At 46.5% G+C, this 17,251-nt stretch overlaps 1 protein-coding gene across 4 annotated transcripts in view; it reads left to right on the top strand.

The window, feature by feature from the left end:
• Positions 1–17,251, top strand: part of LOC106568870 (5'-3' exoribonuclease 1) — a 36,794-nt gene that overhangs the window by 16,132 nt on the left and 3,411 nt on the right. For 2 of the 4 annotated variants that reach the window (XM_014139625.3, XM_014139622.3), the window contains exons 29-36: positions 5,887–5,956; positions 6,154–6,346; positions 6,524–6,613; positions 8,542–8,631; positions 8,734–8,841; positions 9,685–9,765; positions 9,862–9,990; positions 10,161–10,275. In XM_014139625.3, coding sequence (XP_013995100.2) covers positions 5,887–5,956; positions 6,154–6,346; positions 6,524–6,613; positions 8,542–8,631; positions 8,734–8,841; positions 9,685–9,765; positions 9,862–9,990; positions 10,161–10,275 — 876 coding nt within the window. The remainder of the gene's footprint in view (positions 1–5,886; positions 5,957–6,153; positions 6,347–6,523; positions 6,614–8,541; positions 8,632–8,733; positions 8,842–9,684; positions 9,766–9,861; positions 9,991–10,160; positions 10,276–17,251) is intronic. The other 2 variants (XM_014139624.3, XM_014139623.3) reach the window with 2 other exon arrangements.

Genomic DNA, 17,251 nt, shown 5'->3' with positions numbered 1-17,251 from the left:
ATACTATTGCGCATTTTCATCAGGACTAAGGGGGGACATTCTACCCATGACTTCCCTGTGGAGTGGCATGCTTTGGCAAGCCCCCCTTTTATGGTTTGATTAGCCCTCTCAGTAATCCCATTACTTTGTGGATGGTAGATACAAACTTCTGAGCTATCCCCAATTGGGCAGCCACCTGTGCAACCACATCTCCTGTGAATGGGTGTCATTGTCTGCGGCGAGAACTTTCGGAATACCAAATCTAGGGATGATGTCCCTTACCAGAAGTTTTGCTACCGTTTTGGCATCACAGTGCACGGTTGGAAATTCTTCAACCCACCTGGTAAAACGGTCAATTATTACCAGACAGTATCTCTTTCTTTCTTTTCGTTCATGTCTATGAAATCCATAGCTAAATGGGTGAACGGGCCGGCCAGCCGGCGCTGGAAATTTCCCTGGTTTCAGGGGGGTACACTAGTGCATGCATGTAGTACATTTATACACATGTGTTTTGAAAATTTCAATCATATTTGGACAAAACCAGGTGTCAGATATTAGTCTAACCATCTCCCCCTTGGCGTGTGGCCCACTCTGTGGGCCATGTGACACACAGAGGAGACGAGAGGCAGAGGCAGAACTGGTTTGCCAGAGAGTGATTTCCTCCACAGGCCATCAGGACCTCTGGAGCAGCCTCTAGACTCCCACAAAGGGTGATTAAGTGCATCCACAGCCCGGTGTTGGTCCAGATCAGTGATTTCAGATGTACACAGGGAGGAAAGCATAACAGCATGAGTATGGCAGTGAGAAGCATCAGCAGCTGCATTACCTAAACTGATGCTGTCAGTGTTGCCTGTGTGGGCTCGGACCTTAAGAATAGTCAACTGGGCTGGAAGCAACATGGCTTCAAGCAGGGCCTCAGTCTGTATACGGTTTTTAATAGGGGTCCCAGACACGTTAATTAAAAAGTCCCTACCTTTCCAAACCCCTATCCAAGACAGGCAAACGCCAATGGTGTATGCAGAGTCAGAATAAATGTTAACCTTCAAACCACTACCTAATTGACATGCTTCAGGAAGTGCTAGAAGCTCAGCTTGTTGTGCTGAGAAATGTTCAGGCAAGGGCTGTTCAATCATCAATGACTTACCTAGTGAGACTATACCAAACCCTGCATGTTTCCTACCAGTCTCCCTATCAATAAAGGCAGAGCAGTCAACAAAGAGAGTAACGTCAGGGAGATCAAGAGGATCATCATAAAGGTCAGGCCTGGCCTTAGAATCATGTTGGACTTGATCAGGAAAATGTCTACCCAGTAGGCTAACGTGAGTGGCCGGAGAGGTCAGAAAGGGAGCCTTAATAGTATTACCTTCCCCCAGGTCAATTGTTGTATCTTCAGTCCAGTACAGCTTTTGAGATATCGCATCGACTCCCATCTTCACTGACTTAGATGTGAGTCCCAGGCCGAGGTGTTGGCCTGTAGATCCAGTGCTGGAGGTGTGAGCTCCAGTGTCTATTAAAAATGGTACCTCTTGATCGTTGACCTTCAGAGTAATGATTGGTTCTTTGGTACTATCCGGAAATATGTACTGGGAACACTGGAAAAGGGGGTCAGGGCATCCCTATTGTTGATTATTCTGCAGTGGAAACCATGCCTGGTTTGTCACAGGAGACTTTTGGGGCCATCCATGTTGTCGATCATTCATTGATTTGAGTCTGAGAAAAGCCAAGTTGAGGCTGTCCTGTAAAGGCCGATCTCTCGCCTCGTCCTCCTTGGAAGTTCCCTCTGCCAGCGTTCCCTCGCCATTGACCTCTTCCTCTCTGCTGCCAGGGTGGCTGCTGCTGCTGTGGTTGTTGTGGGCACATGTTTCTCATATGACCTGCCACACCGCAGTACCAGCACACCAGCGGTTGTCTGAGTGGTGGTAGGTATGGTTGTGGGTTCCCATATGGTTGTGGGTTCCCATATGGTTGTGGGTTACCAGATGGTTGAGCAGGGAACTGAGTAGCAGGTGCTTGGGTAAACGGTGGAGCAAGTGGTGGAGGAGGCTGCTGCTGCAGAGCAGCTGGGTTTACAGCCACCATAAGATTGTTGGTTTTTCCTTTGTCCAGTTGGGCCGCCTTGAGCTGTGTGTCAATTCCAGTCTTCCTTGCTTTTTCTTCAGTCTTCATCTTTTTCCATGCCCAGCAGTGATGCGGGGCAATTGTTTCGCTGCTCTGTCCAAGTCCCCAAAACTCCGTGGTTAAGTCTTTATCACCAGAGGGTAAGTTCCCACGGGACGGTCATCTTCACCTGGCTGTGTCTTCATCCATTCCGTCCTTTTCATCGCCAGTCTCTGAGATGTCCAGGGCTGTATGTTTTTTAAATTCACTCTGTAATAGTTCTACCTCACTTTGCACCATGTTTAATAAGCGCCTTAGTTCTACCCTCGAGCGATCCAGCTGTTGCTGCATACTCTGTGAACCGGCAGCACGCGCTTGAGTGCTCTTCTCTTCATTGTTAGCATCAAATAAAATAAAAATCTCAATAGTTTACGTTCTTCCTCCTCTCTCCTCCTTTCTTTCCACTGTCTCCTGTGTTGTTCAGTTTTCATTTTTTCTTCATATTCCTTGCTCAGTCGTATCTGTTCTTCTTCCTCTCTTCTGTTCTCTTCATTCACTGTGTGATTACCACTTAGACTTTGCTCTTCATCTTCATCATTACGATCTTGTCTGATAACCTCAACAGTGTTATCCATTTCTCTCAGCACATTCTTTGTCTTGAGCTGCCATGAGGTCCTTTGCTGTGGCAACTCTAGGGTAGAGGGGTGTTGACTGTGTCTTGGTATCATTCCATATTTCTCCAAGTTCTTGATACATTCTTGCCGGTTGTAGAGAAGAATTATCACCTGGAGCGACTAGTTCGTTGCGTGTAGTGAAGAAATTCCTATCTCCGCAGTAGGGAGGGGGTGATGGGGCGCTGTGTTCTAGAGGAAACTTCTCAGTCTTGACGGAGGCAGGGTCTTTAATCTTTGTCAATTCGTTTTTTAAACGGGTCGCTTTCTGTTGAGTCCAGAATAGGTTACCCTCTGTTTTTAACATTGACAAAGCAGTCATAGAAAACAGGGTGGATTTATTTTTTTCTTCACCCTAGTCTTATTTTCCTGTCTTCTTTTCACGATGTCCTGCACATGTTGATATTTGGTTTTATTAAATGACCCCGTCCGTAAGGCCAACCTATATTCAGTGGCGTCCTTCGTCCAATCATGCCTTTTCATGAAAACCCAGGTTAAGTCCTTTTCCATAGTGGGGTATTTCCCAATTAAAAACTGTAGGGTGGTGGCGGGTTTCATTGCGACCGGCCCCTCAGACACACATTTTTATTTTTATTTTTTTTAGGCTCTACGTGTAATGTGAATACAGATGCATGAATGCAAAATAACGCTGTTTATAGTCTATCCCTTAACTCGCGTAAGTTAATTTAAAGCAGGGTGATAAGTAAACGATAACTGAATACCATGTAATGTATGGGTGGTGTAAAATAATCGTCCTCTATGGAGCGACACGAAAAAGTAAAGGGTTCAAGATTTATAGCTGGTATAACCTTTGGTGTAACCTCCACAACAATCCTGGTATCTCTGTGATAATCTTCTCCTTCCAAGGGAGAAACTATTACTTCAAAACGATTTCTTTTTAAAATAACATGGGTCAGTAACACACGGGTAGGTCTATTTCCTGATACAGCAAGGGTGTATGCATTAAGGTTTATACCCCCACAGGCAACTCTTCCAGCATCTGATCCGAATGTCCACTCAGTTAATTCAAATACACGGGCGTTATATTGATTATAACTAACTCCTGATTTAATGTCCCACCATCCAGCCATCACACACAGAAGACATGATACATAGAACAATTACAAAATACATAGAACAATTACAGAATATTTTATCAGAATAATCTCAACAATCAGCGTTTATACTTGGAATTTTGCCCTAAATCCTATCACCAAGTCTCACACAATCTCAACAATCAGCGTTTATACTTGGGATTTTACCCTGAACCTATCACCAAGTCTCACAATAATAAACATATAACCCAGGAATTTATAACCTATTTCCATCTAGGTGGTCTGTGCTTCCTCCCACGGGTTGTCACAATCATTTCACACTTTCAATTATTCCACTATTACAAAGAAATGTAGGTTCATATAAATTTAACAGCGAGTCGCCACTTACTTGCCAGAATTACTCATTAACCACAGCGTGCTATACAAATGACAGACTTTAGATATAACAGGCATCTGCTTACCTTGTCATTTTGTTGTGCTTGCACGTGGATCAATGGTCAGTCGAGCAAAGTGGTCACTCGCTCCTGGCAAGCTCGCCAAAATGTTGGTCAATTTCTTCAACAAATGATCAGGTCTATATAATTATCAAACATACCGTAGTAATGGAAAGGAAACAGACTCTTTGTTTAATTATTAAAATACTCCTTTAGTAATACAATTGTAGGCTGAAGTTGGTACAGAGTACTCTATAACAGTATGATAGTTCTCCCCAAGTTCTGCAAAATGTCTAAGACATCCTGTAACTCATATAGCCTCTCCCAGTCCTCCTTGCGTGAGTTTCCCTGGCAACAACATTTGAATAAATCTAACCTCCCCTGACAGCAGTAACCATCTTGTCAGCAATTCAAAGCTCAGAAGTGGGTTTGACCGAGAACTTGACCTTTCATCACAAGTACAGGGCCATAACAATGTGAAGGAGTCTAAGCATCTTCTGACAGGTGGCTGGTTTCATCAGGTCTGTGGCAGCCTTGAAATCTCCTGTGACAAACCAGGCGTGGTTACCACCGCAGAATAACCACGGTGGGATCCAGACAGGAGTCTGAATGTAGACGCCTTCTGATAATGTCTGAAGGTCACAACACTCAAAAACAGGTTTTAACACACACACATAGAGGTGCCCTGAAGAGGAGACCTTACAGTTTATCATAACATCATTTATTAACCCTTTAAAAGGTATAAGGCCTTGGTTTAACCCTCTTCAGCCCACTTGCAGTTTGCCAAAAGGCACCTAAAGGACTCCCAGACCATGAGAAACAAGATTCTCTGGTTTGATGAAACCAAGATAGAACTCTTTGGCCTGAATGCCAGGCGTCACGTCTGGAGGAAACCTGGCACCATCCCTACGGTGAAGCGTGGTGGCAGCATCATGCTGTGGGGATGTTTTTCAGTCTGGCAGACTAGTCAGGATCGAGGGAAAGATGAACGGAGCAAAGTACAGAGAGATGCATGATGAAAACCTGCTCCAGAGCACTCAGGACCTCAGACTGGGTTGAAGTTTCACCTTCCAACAGGACAACGACCCTAACAGCCAAGACAACACAGGAGTGGCTTCGGGAAAAGTCTCTGAATGTCCTTGAGTGGCCCACCCAGAGCCCGGACTTGAACCCGATTTGAACATCTCCGGAGAGACCTGAAAATAGCTGTACAGCGACGCTCCCCATCCAACCTGACAGCTTGAGAGGATCTGCAGAGAAGAACGGGAGAAACTCCCCAAAATACAGGTGTGCCAAGCTTGCAGCATCATACCCAAGAAGACTCGAGGCTGTAATCACTGCCAAAGGCGCTTCAACGAAGTACTGAGTAAAGGGTCTGAATACTTATGTAAATGTTACATTTCAGTTATATTACATTTGCAAACAATTCTAAAAACCTGTTTTTTGCTTTGTCATTATGGGATATTGTGTGTAGATTGACGAGGGGAAAAACACCCAATGTAATCCATATTAGAATAAGGCTGTAACAAAATGTGGAAAAAGTCGAGGGATCTGAATACTTACCGAATGCGCTGTACAACACACACACACGGTCACCCTCTCGTCTTTGAACAGTCTCTAAACTGATGTTTAACCTCTCTCCCGTGGCAGCTGATCGGGAGGCTGAGGTGTTGTATGAGGTTGTTTTCGATGAAGAGTTTGCTGGTGGACTGACTATCAGGTACAGCCTCATGTCTGTGTTTCATATAGGCCCTATGTCAAGTGTTTCAAACCTCCATCAACCGCATGTTTCCTATTACATCGTGTGTGTTTTTTTAACGTTAAGTACCTGAGTTTTTGTGACTGGCTATTGTGTGGTTGTGATCCTGTATCTGGGTGACTGTAGCCCGCCTGACTCTGGTGTGTTTCCTACTCTAGGTGTGCGGCGGGCCGTGGCTACAGGCTGCCCCCCTGTGCCTTAATTAACCTGAGCCACGGGGGCCGTGTAGAGCAGGGCTTCCACAAACTGACTGCCGTCGTCAAGCCCCAGCCTGCCTCCTCCCATCAGCACAACAAAGGACAGATGGTCGGTCTGAACCACTCACCGCGATCACCCTTCATATCCACACAGGTTGGACTGGAGTAGAGCCATGTGCTCATTAGAAACTGGCCTAACCACTCACAGAGTAACCAGCATAGATCAAGATGAATAGCCTCCAACTTTTTATCTCTGTTCCTCACATTTGCCTACTTTTCTTTCTGTCCCTCCCTCTTGATGTCAACCTTTCTCTCTCCCTCCGTCTCTCAGCAGCAGAACGGCAGACAGAACATTCTCAGGGCAGACACTCAGGGCAACAAAAACTCTGCACACAAAGCGAGCCAGAAACCGAAACCTAAGGTAAGCTCTCTCTCTCTCTGTCTGTCTCTCTCTCTCTGTCTGTCTCTCTCTCTCTGTCTGTCTCTCTCTCTCTGTCTGTCTCTCTCTCTCTGTCTGTCTCTCTCTCTCTGTCTGTCTCTCTCTCTCTGTCTGTCTCCCCCGTCTGCTCTCTCTCTGTCTGTCTCTCTCTCTCTGTCTGTCTCTCTCTCTCTGTCTGTCTCTCTCTCTCTGTCTGTCTCTCTCTCTCTGTCTGTCTCTCTCTCTCTGTCTGTCTCTCTGTCTGTCTCTCTGTCTGTCTCTCTGTCTGTCTCTCTGTCTGTCTCTCTGTCTGTCTGTCTCTCTGTCTGTCTCTCTGTCTGTCTCTCTGTCTGTCTCTCTCTCTGTGTCTGTCTCTCTCTCTGTGTCTGTCTCTCTCTCTGTGTCTGTGTCTCTCTCTCTGTGTCTGTGTCTCTCTCTCTGTGTCTGTGTCTCTCTCTCTGTGTCTGTGTCTCTCTCTCTGTGTCTGTGTCTCTCTCTCTGTGTCTGTGTCTCTCTCTCTGTGTCTGTGTCTCTCTCTCTGTGTCTGTGTCTCTCTCTCTGTGTCTGTGTCTCTCTCTGTGTCTGTGTCTCTCTCTGTGTCTGTGTCTCTCTCTGTCTCTGTCTCGCTCGCTGTCTCTGTCTCGCTCTGGCTCTGTCTCGCTCTGTCTGGCTCGCTCGCTCTGTCTCGCTCTGTCTGGCTCGCTCGCTCTGTCTCGCTCTGTCTGGCTCGCTCGCTCTGCTCTGTCTGTCTCGCTCGCTCTGCTCTGTCTCGCTCGCTCTGCTCTGTCTCGCTCGCTCTGTCTGTCTGGCTCGCTCTGTCTGTCTGTCTGTCTCGCTCGCTCTGTCTCGTCTCGCTCGCTCTGCTCTGTCTCGCTCGCTCTGTCTGTCTGGCTCGCTCTGTCTCGCTCTGTCTCGCTCGCTCTGTCTCGCTCGCTCTGTCTCGCTCTGCTCTGTCTGTCTCGCTCTGTCTGTCTGTCTGTCTGGCTGGCTCGCTCTGTCTGTCTGGCTGGCTGGCTCGCGCTGGCTGTCTGTCTGGCTCGCTCGCTCTGTCTGTCTGTCTGTCTCGCTCGCTCTGTCTCGCTCGCTCGCTCGCTCGCTCTGTCTGTCTGTCTCGCTCTGTCTGTCTGTCTGTCTCGCTCGCTCTGTCTGTCTGTCTCGCTCTGCTCTGTCTGTCTGTCTCGCTCGCTCTGTCTGTCTGGCTCGCTCGCTCGCTCTGTCTGGCTCGCTCTGTCTGGCTCGTCTCTGTCTGGCTCGCTCGCTCTGTCTGGCTGTCTCTGTCTCTGTGTCTGTGTCTGTCTCTCTTTGTGGGATTTACTGTATACAATTCCTTATTTGTGTGTGGTGTGTAACCCCTCTCTCTCGCTCTCTAAATTCAATTTGCTTAATTGGCTTGACGTAACAATGTACGTATTGCCAACGCTTACTTTGGAGATTTACAATATTAACATATTTGTACTAATAATAATCAATATTGACACAGCAACATAAGTAATCAAGGGTCAAAATAACATTGAACAATAACAGTAAGCATAGAGGACATCGGTTGGTCTGTCAGATACTCATCTTTAACCTTTATTTAACTATGCAAGTCAGTTAAGAACAAATTCTTATTTTCAATGACAGCCTAGGGACAGTGGGTTAACTGCCTTGTTCAGGGGCAGAACAACAGATTTGTACCTTGTCAGCTCGGGGATTCGATCTTGCAACCTTTCGGTGACTAGTCCAACGCTCTAACCACTAGACTACCTGCCGCCCCAATGTAGTGCGCTGCCAACCCACAGCTCTCTGCGTCCTCCCCCAACAGGACTGGTAGCCTATCCTCATCAGAGAAGTCTTTGAAACCTTGAATAAGGGTTTCAAATTTGGGGAAATGACACTAATTGTTTTATATTTTTGACATTTTGTCTCTCTCGCTCTGTGTGTGACTGCAGGGTAAAGATGAGGAGTTCAGTAACGTGTGGCAGTCTCTGCAGAGCTCTGGAATGCCCCAGAAACCACCAGCTCACTGGCAACAAGACAATGTGAGTCCATTCATAAGGTTGTACCAGTGTCACCATGCTCGCATTGCAATCAACCTTGTTCCTGGCTGTGTCACCTGACCATCTCTGTGTGTCCGTACCCAGTCGGGTAAGTCTGCCTGGGGTACAGGGTCTCCCGGGAAGGAAGGGCAGTTCCAAGGGCAACAAGGCAGGAACCAACCCCAGAGTCAACAACCGCAACCTCCCAAACCTGTGAGTCACCACTTTATCTAACCTTTGAACTTGAAAAACCCCTCTGTCCCTTCATCCCTAACCATTGAACTTTACACCCCTAAACATTGAGTCACAGCTCTTTGATGCGGACTTTAGGGTCTGACCTCAGATCAGTGTTTGTCTGGACAGCAGGTTAGAAACACTACATTATTTTAGCTCTAACCTGCCATGCAAAGGTACCCTTATCTCTTTAACTCTGCCACTCAGTATCTGCATCCAGTCTTTCTTGAGAAGAATGCAGTTTTTCAAACTGTATTAACAAAGTACTTGCAGGATAGTTGCTTGTGTAAAACCTAGTGATCCAAGTCAAAAGTCTTCAGTAAAAGTTTTTTAGCGCAACAATCATTACATAAACTCCCTTAAACATCTGTTCTTTCAAGCATGTGACACCTCTGAGGCTGTTACCCTGTCAGGCCACCATCAGGAGACTACAGATCCCAGCAGCTCAGGAAGTGGAGAACTACAACTCCAATCATCACCCACAGCTGTAGACCAATAGCAGAACAGAGGCCTCATCCTCAGCCGGCAGCATAGCCAGGAATCAGGACTACAAATGAATTGAAACTAGTCAATAAAATGCATTTTGCAAAAGCAGATTTCATTCTAGGGTTGCTTATTACAAGTGGAAGGCTGTGAGTGTAGTCTAAGTTGTAAGTGTAGACCAACTAATACAACTCAATGAAGATGCATATTGAGTATAATTGTATTCTTCTTTTTGTTGTAAGATCTCAATGTGCAAGTATGACTTCTGTGAGGGAGAGAGAGTGTGTGTGTGTGTGTGTGTGTGTGTGTGTGTGTGTTAAACTCCATGTTGTTTTATAGGGTCCTACAGGAAGTATCAGACTCCTCAAGAGAAACGAAGATGTCAATTCTCTGTTTCCTGCTCAGAACGCTACAAAGAAGGTACACAGAGACACACAGACGCGCGTGTGCACACACACACACACACACACACACACACACACACACACACACACAATCTTACCCACCTGTCTCCAGCAGACAGAGTTCGAGGAGTTGATCGCCAACCTGAAGATCTCCAAGGGCAACGAGTCAACTCCACCCCCTCCAGCCAAAGAGCCCACGAGCCAAACAGAGGAGCCGCTTTCTCCGCAGTCATTTGCTATGGTGGGTACTTGTACTCACTGGTTGGTGTTATGCTATAGTGGCCCACTTCAAACTCTTTTAAATTAGAATGATCTGCTCCTTCCCTTGTGGCTGGTTGTAGTAGTGCTGTTGTTATTTGGTTAGGTATGGTCAGTTGGCTAATTGTGGTTGGTTGGTTCTCCTGTGTGTAGAAGGGAACTCTGGCCCTGAAGGAGATGCTAAACATTGGCGCCGCCCCTGACTCCACTAGTCCCGTCTCCTTCAACACACAGCAGCAGAACAAGAGACGACCCACCAAGAAACTGGGTGAGATTAACTATGTGTAACGCTGCATGTTTAGTAGAGCCTGACTGATGTGGGGTTTTTTTGGGGGGAGACACATACAGATGCCAATATACACTACATGACCAAAAGTATGTGGACACATGCTCGTCAAACGTCTCCTTCCAAAATCATGGGCGTTAATATGGAGTTGGTCCCCCCTTTGCTGCTATAACTGCCTCCACTCTTCTGGGAAGGCTTTCCACTGGAACATTGCTGCGGGAACTTACTTCCATTCAGCCATGAGCATTAGTGAGGTCGGGCACTGATGTTGGACGATTAGGCCTGGCTCACATTCGGTGTTCCAATTCATCTCAAAGGTGTTCGATGGGATTGAGGTCGGGGCTCTGCAGGCAAGTCAAGTTCTTCCACACCAATCCCGACAAACCATTTCTGTATGGACTTCACTTTGTGCACGGGAGCATTGTCATGGTGAAACTATCAAGGGCCTTCCCCAAACTGTTGCCACAAAGTTGGAAGCACAGAATCGTCTAGAATGTCATTGTATGCTGTAGCGTTAAGATTTCCCATCACTGGAACTAAGGAGCCTAGCCCGAACCATGAAAAACAGCCACAGTCTATTATTCATCTTCCACCAAACTTTACCGTTGGCACTATGCATTGGGCCAGGTAGTGTTCAACTGGCATCCGCCAAACCCAGATACGTCCGTCAGATGGTGACGCGTGATTCATCACTCCAGAGAATGCATTTCCACTGCTCCAGAGTCCAATGGCGGCAAGCTTTATACCACATTTGAAATGACATTTTAGTCACTTAGCAGACGCTCTTATCCACAGTTAGTGCATTTAGCTTAACCTCTTAGGGCTAGGGGGCAGTATTTACACCGCCGGATAAAAAACGTACCCGTTTTAATCTGGTTACTACTCCTACCCAGTAACTAGAATATGCATATACTTATTACATATGGATAGAAAACACCCTTATGTTTCTAAAACTGTTCGAATGGTGTCTGTGAGTATAACAGAACTCATATGGCAGGCAAAAACCTGAGAGATTCCTTTACAGGAAGTGGCCTGTCTGACCATTTATTGGCTTTCTTTGACATCTCTTTCCAAAACAAAGGATCTCTGCGGTAACGTGACACTTCCCACGGCTCCAATAGGCTCTCAGAGCCCGGGAAAAAGCTGAATGTCGTCATTCCAGCCCCAGGCTGAAACACATTATCGCCTTTCTCAAGTGGCCGATCAGGGGACAGTGGGCTTAGGCGCGTGCACTGGTCGCCCCCGTCTTTCTGTTTTTTTCCTCTGTTTACCGAAACGCAGATTCCCGGTCGGAATATTATCGCTTTTTTACGAGATAAATTGCATAAAAATTGATTTTAAACAGCGGTTGACATGCTTCGAAGTACGGTAATGGAATATTTAGATTTTTTTTGTCACGAATTGCGCCATGCTCGTAACCCTGATTTACCATTTCGGATAGTGTCTAGAACGCACGAACAAAACGCCGCTATTTGGATATAACGATGGATTATTTGGGACCAAACCAACATTTGTTATTGAAGTAGAAGTCCTGGGAGTGCATTCTGATGAAGACAACAAAGGTAATAACATTTTTGTTATAGTAAATCTGATTTTGGTGAAGGCTAAACTTGCTGGGTGTCTAAATAGCTAGCCCGTGATGGCTGGGCTATGTACTTAGAATATTGCATAATGTGCTTTCACCAAAAAGCTATTTTAAAATCGGACATATAGAGTGCATAGAGGAGTTCTGTATCTATAATTCTTAAAATAATTGTTATGCTTTTTGTGAACGTTTATCGTGAGTAATTTAGTAAATTGTTAGTAAATTCCCCGGAAGTTTGCGGGGGGTATGCTAGTTCTGAACGTCACATGCTAATGTAAAAAGCAGTTTTTTGATATAAATATGAACTTGATTGAACAAAACATGCATGTATTGTATAACATAATGTCCTAGGGTTGTCATCTGATGAAGATCATCAAAGGTTAGTGCTGCATTTAGCTGTGGTTTGGGTTTATGTGACATTATATGCTAGCTTGAAAAATGGGTGTCTGATTATTTCTGGCTGGGTACTCTGCTGACATAATCTAATGTTTTGTTTTCGTTGTAAAGCCTTTTTGAAATCGGACAGTGTGGTTAGATTAACGAGAGTCTTGTCTTTAAATAGCTGTAAAATAGTCATATGTTTGGGAAATTGAAGTAATAGCATTTCTAAGCTATTTGACAATCGCGCCACAGGATTCAACTGGCTGTTACGTAGGTGGGACGATTTGGTGCCACCTAGCCCAGAGAGGTTAAGATGGCTAGGTAGAACAACCACATCACAGGCATAGAAAATACATTTCTCCTCAATTAACGTAGTTGTCAGAGCTAGAAAGGGGGGTGGGGGTCAAGTGCAAGTGCTGGTTAAGTGTTCTTTTTGTAAATTTTTGTTTTTTTGTGAGGGGGTTGAGGTGAGGAGGATTGTTGAAGGTACTGTTTGAAGAGGTAGGGTTTGATGTTTTCGGAAGATGGGCAAGGACTCTGCTGTCCTAGCTTCAGGGGGAAGCTGGTTCTACCGTTGCGATGCCAGGACAGAGAAGAGCTTGGGCTGAGCGGGAGCTTCCCTCTCGTAGGGGTGGGAGGGCCAAGAGACCTGAGGTGGCAGAACGGAGTGCTCGGGTTGAGGTGTAGGGTTTGAGCATAGCCTGAAGGTAGGGAGGGGCAGTTCCTGTTCCGTAGGTTAGCACCATGGTCTTGTAGTGGGATGCGAGCTTCAACTGGAAGCCAGAGGAGTGTGCGGAGGAGCGGGGTGACATTAGAGAATTTGGGAAGGTTGAAAACCAAGCGGGCTGCTGCGTTCTAGATAAGTTGAGGGGTTTAATGGCACATGCGGGGAGCCCAGCCAACAGCGAGTTGCAGTAGTCCAGACGGGAGAGAACAAGTGCCTGGATTAGGACCTGTGCCGCTTCCTGCGTGAGGTAGGGTCGTACTCTACAGATGTTGTTGAGCATGAACCTGCAGGAGCAGTCGCTGCTTTGATGTTTTCAGAGAATGACAGGGTGTTGTCCAGGGTTACACCAATGTTCTTTGCACCCAGCGAGAGTGACACTGGAGTTGTCAACTGTGGTGGAGAGGTATTTTCCAGGCAGGAATTACCCGGGAGAATGAGCATGTTCCGTCTTGTCAAGGTTGAGCTTGAGGTGGTGGGCCGACATTCATGTTGAGTTATCTGTCAGGCACGCAGAGATCCGTGTCGCCACCTGGGTTTCAGACGGGGTAGTTGAGTGTCATCCGCATAGCAATGATAGGAGTGACCATGTGAGGAAATGACGGAGCCGAGTGACTTGGTTTATAGAGAGAAGAGGAGAGGGCCTAGAACTGAGACCTGGGGGACACCAGTAGTGAGAGTACGTGGTGCAGACACAGATCCCCTCTACGTCACCTGGTAGGAGCGGCCTGCCAGGTAGGATGCAATCCAAGAGTGTGTGTATAGCCTGAGATGCCCAGCCCTGAGAGAGTGGAGAGGAGGATCTGATGGTTCACGGTGTCAAAGGCAGCGGATAGATCTAGGAGGATGAGAACAGAGGAGAGGGAGTCAGCTTTGAAGTGCGGAGAGCCTCCGTGACACAGAGAAGAGCAGTCTTGGTTGAGTGATCCGTCTTGAAGCCTGACTGGTTAGGGTCAAGAAGGGATAAAGGACTTTGGTTTTTGAAAAGTCGAGTTTTGGTTTCTGTAGGAGGGGAGCAGCTCGGGCCATTTTGAAGTCAGTGGATGCAGCCAGTGGTCAGGGATGAGTTGATGAGGGAAGGGAGGTCTGGAGGAGGGGATCGGGTCGAGCTGGCATGTTGTCGTGCGGCCAGACCTCACTAGTCGCAGGATGTCTTCTGGAGATCGAGGGGAGAAAGAGGTCAAGTTGTAGGGTAGTTCTGTGTGTGTGAGACCAATGGACTCAATAGGCTGAGTGAATGAGTAGCGGATGTCATCAACCTTTTTTTTTTTTTAAGTGGTTGACAAAGTTGTCCACAGAGAGAGAGGGTGGAGGGGGTCGAGGATTAAGGAGGGAGGAGAAGGTGGAAAAGAGTTTCCTAGGGTTAAAGGCAGAAGCTTGGGCCTCCTGAGTGGCGCGGCAGGGTAAGACACTGCATTGCAGTGCTAGAGCCGTCACTACAGACCCGGGTTCGATCCCGGGATGTGTCGACCCATGAGGCGGCGCACAATTGGCCCCGTGTCATCTGGGTTAGGGGAGGGTTAAGCAACTGCTGTGGCCGGCCGGGCGAATGCACGCTGACACGGTCGCAAGTTGGACGGTGTTTCCTCCGACACATTGGTGTGGCTGGCTTCCTGGTTAAACGAGGAGTGTATTAGGAAGCAGTGCGGCTTGGCAGGGTCGTGTTTTGGAGGACGCATGGCTCTCGACCTTCACCTCTCCCAAGTTCGTACGGGAGTTGCAGCGATGGGACAAGACTGTAATTACCAATTGGATATCACGAAATTTGGGAGAAAAAGGGGTAAAAAGGCAGAGGCTTGAAATGTAGTGGTAGAATGTGGCTTTAGCAGCGGGTAAAGAGGAGGGAGTGAAAGGATGATAGTCCCTCTGAAAGTTTCGTTTTCCTCCATGTCCGCAGCCCTGTTCTGTAAGGTCGCAATGAGTCACTGAGCAGGAGGGAAGAGCCGAGTGGGCCGGGAGGAAAGGGGACAGTGCAAGTCAAAGATGCGGAAATGGAGGAGAGTAGGGTTGAAGAGGCAGAATCAGGACACTGAAGGGAGAAGGATTTAGCAGAAGGGAGAGAGATGATTGGATAGAAGAGGAGAGGGTAGTGGGAGAGAGAGCGAAGATTGCGACAGCGCATGACCATCTGCGTAGGGGCTGAGTGGTTAGTGTTGAAGGAAAGGGAGACAGAAAAAGGAAGCTAAGTTGTGATCACAGACCTGGAGGGGGTTGCAGTGAGATTAGTAGGCAAGCAGCCTCTAGTAAAGATGAGGTCAAGTGTATTGCCTGCCTTGTGAGTGGGAGGGAATTGGGAAAGGGTGAGGACAAGAGGCAAGGAGGGGAAAGCGAGAGTCGAAGGCAGACAATCCCTGGTTGTGTCAACAACTATCTGTAAATTATGAGCAGTCAGCAGTTCACGCAGCACTTAAAGTAGATGGCCTTAGATAGCAAAGAGACAGTACTAGACCACAGCAGATAAAGACAAAATAATGATTCTTATCACACCTGGAGATAACAGGAGTCCTCTAGCTATAGAATGACGTTCCAGCCGACGCTTGGCGTTGTGATCTTAGGCTTGTGTGCGTCTGCTCGGCCATGGAAACCCATTTCATGAAGCCCACGACAAACATTTATTGTTCTGACATTGCTTCCGGAGGCAGTTTGGAACTCGGTGGTGAGTGTGACAACTGAGGACAGACTTATTTTGATTTTTTTTTTACATGCTACACGCTTCAGCACTTGACGATCCCGTTCTGTGAGCTTGTGTGGCCTGCCACCACTGTTGTTACTCCTAGACGTTTCTTCTTCACAATAACAGCACTTACAGTTGACCGGGGCAGCTCAAGCAGGGCTTGTTGGAAAAGGTGTCATCCTATGATGAGGCCACGTTGAAAGTGACTGAGCTCATCAGTAAGGCCTTTCTATTGCCAATGTTTGTCAATGGAGATTGCATGGCAGTGTGCTTTATTTTATACACCTGTCGTAAACTGGTGTGGCTGAAATGGCCAAATCCATTCATTTGAAGGGGTGTCCACATGCTTTTGTATATACAATGCTTTCGGAAAGTATTCAGACCCCTTTACTTTTTCCACATTTTTTTACGTTACAGCCTTATTCTAAAATTGATTAAATTGTTTTCCCCCCTCATCAATCTACACACAAGACCCCATAATGACAAAGCAAAACACGCTTTTAGAATTTTTTGCAAATGTATTCAAATTAAAAAAACATTTAATCACATTTCCTTAAGTATTCAAACCCTTCACTCAGTACTTTGTTGAAGCACCTTTGGCAGCGATTACAGCCTCGAGCTGTCTTGGGTATGGCGCTAGAAGCTTGGCACACCTGTATTTGGGAGTTTCTTCCATTCTTCTCTGCAGATTGTCTCAAGCTCTGTCAGGTTGGATGGGGAGTGTCGCTGCACAGCTATTTTCAGGTCTCTCCAGAGATGTTTGATCGGGTTCAAGTCCGAGCTCTGGCTGGCCCACTCAAGGACATTCAGAGACTTGTCCCGAAGCCATTCCATTGTTGTCTTGGCTGTGTGCTTAGGGTGGTTGTCCTGTTGAACCTTCCCCCCCCAGTCTGTGGTCCTGAGCGCACTGGAACAGGATTTCATACGTTGTGACATTAACCTCTCTAGGGGGTGTGGGATGCTACCGTGCCACCTGGCCAACATCCAGTGAAATTGCAGAGCGCCAAATTCACAAACAGAAATACTCATTATAAAAATTCATGAAACATACAAGTGTTATACATCGGTTTAAAGATTAACTTCTTGTTAATCCAACCACGGTGTCAGATTTCAAAAAGGCTTAACGGCGAAAGCAAACCATGCGATTATCTGAGAACAGCGCCAAGCAGACAAATCATTACAAACAGTAAGCATCCAAGTAGAGAAGTAACAAAAGTCAGAAATTGCGATAGAATTAATCACTTACCTTTGATCTTCATGTGGTTGCACTCACAAGACTCCCAGTTACCCAATAAATGTTTGTTTTGTTCGATAAAGTCCCTCTTTATATTCAAAAACCTCTGTTTTGTTAGCGGGTTTTGTTCAGTAATCCACTGTCTCAAACAACATCTGGTGAAATTGCAGAGCGTGAAACTCAACAAAACAGAAATTCTCATAATAAACATACATAAAAATACAAACGTTATACACCAGCTTAAAGATAAACTTCTTGTTAATCCAACCGCTGTGTCAGATTTCAGAAAGGCTTTACGGCGAAAGCACACCATGCGATTATCTGAGAACAGCGCCCAGCAGACAAATCATTACAAACCGT

Source organism: Salmo salar, chromosome 14, assembly GCF_965601325.2.
Source record: "Salmo salar chromosome 14, fSalSal1, whole genome shotgun sequence".
Lineage (NCBI taxonomy): Eukaryota > Metazoa > Chordata > Actinopteri > Salmoniformes > Salmonidae > Salmo > Salmo salar.
Note: the sequence above shows the minus strand (reverse complement) of the source record. Positions and strands in the feature narration are given on the sequence as shown.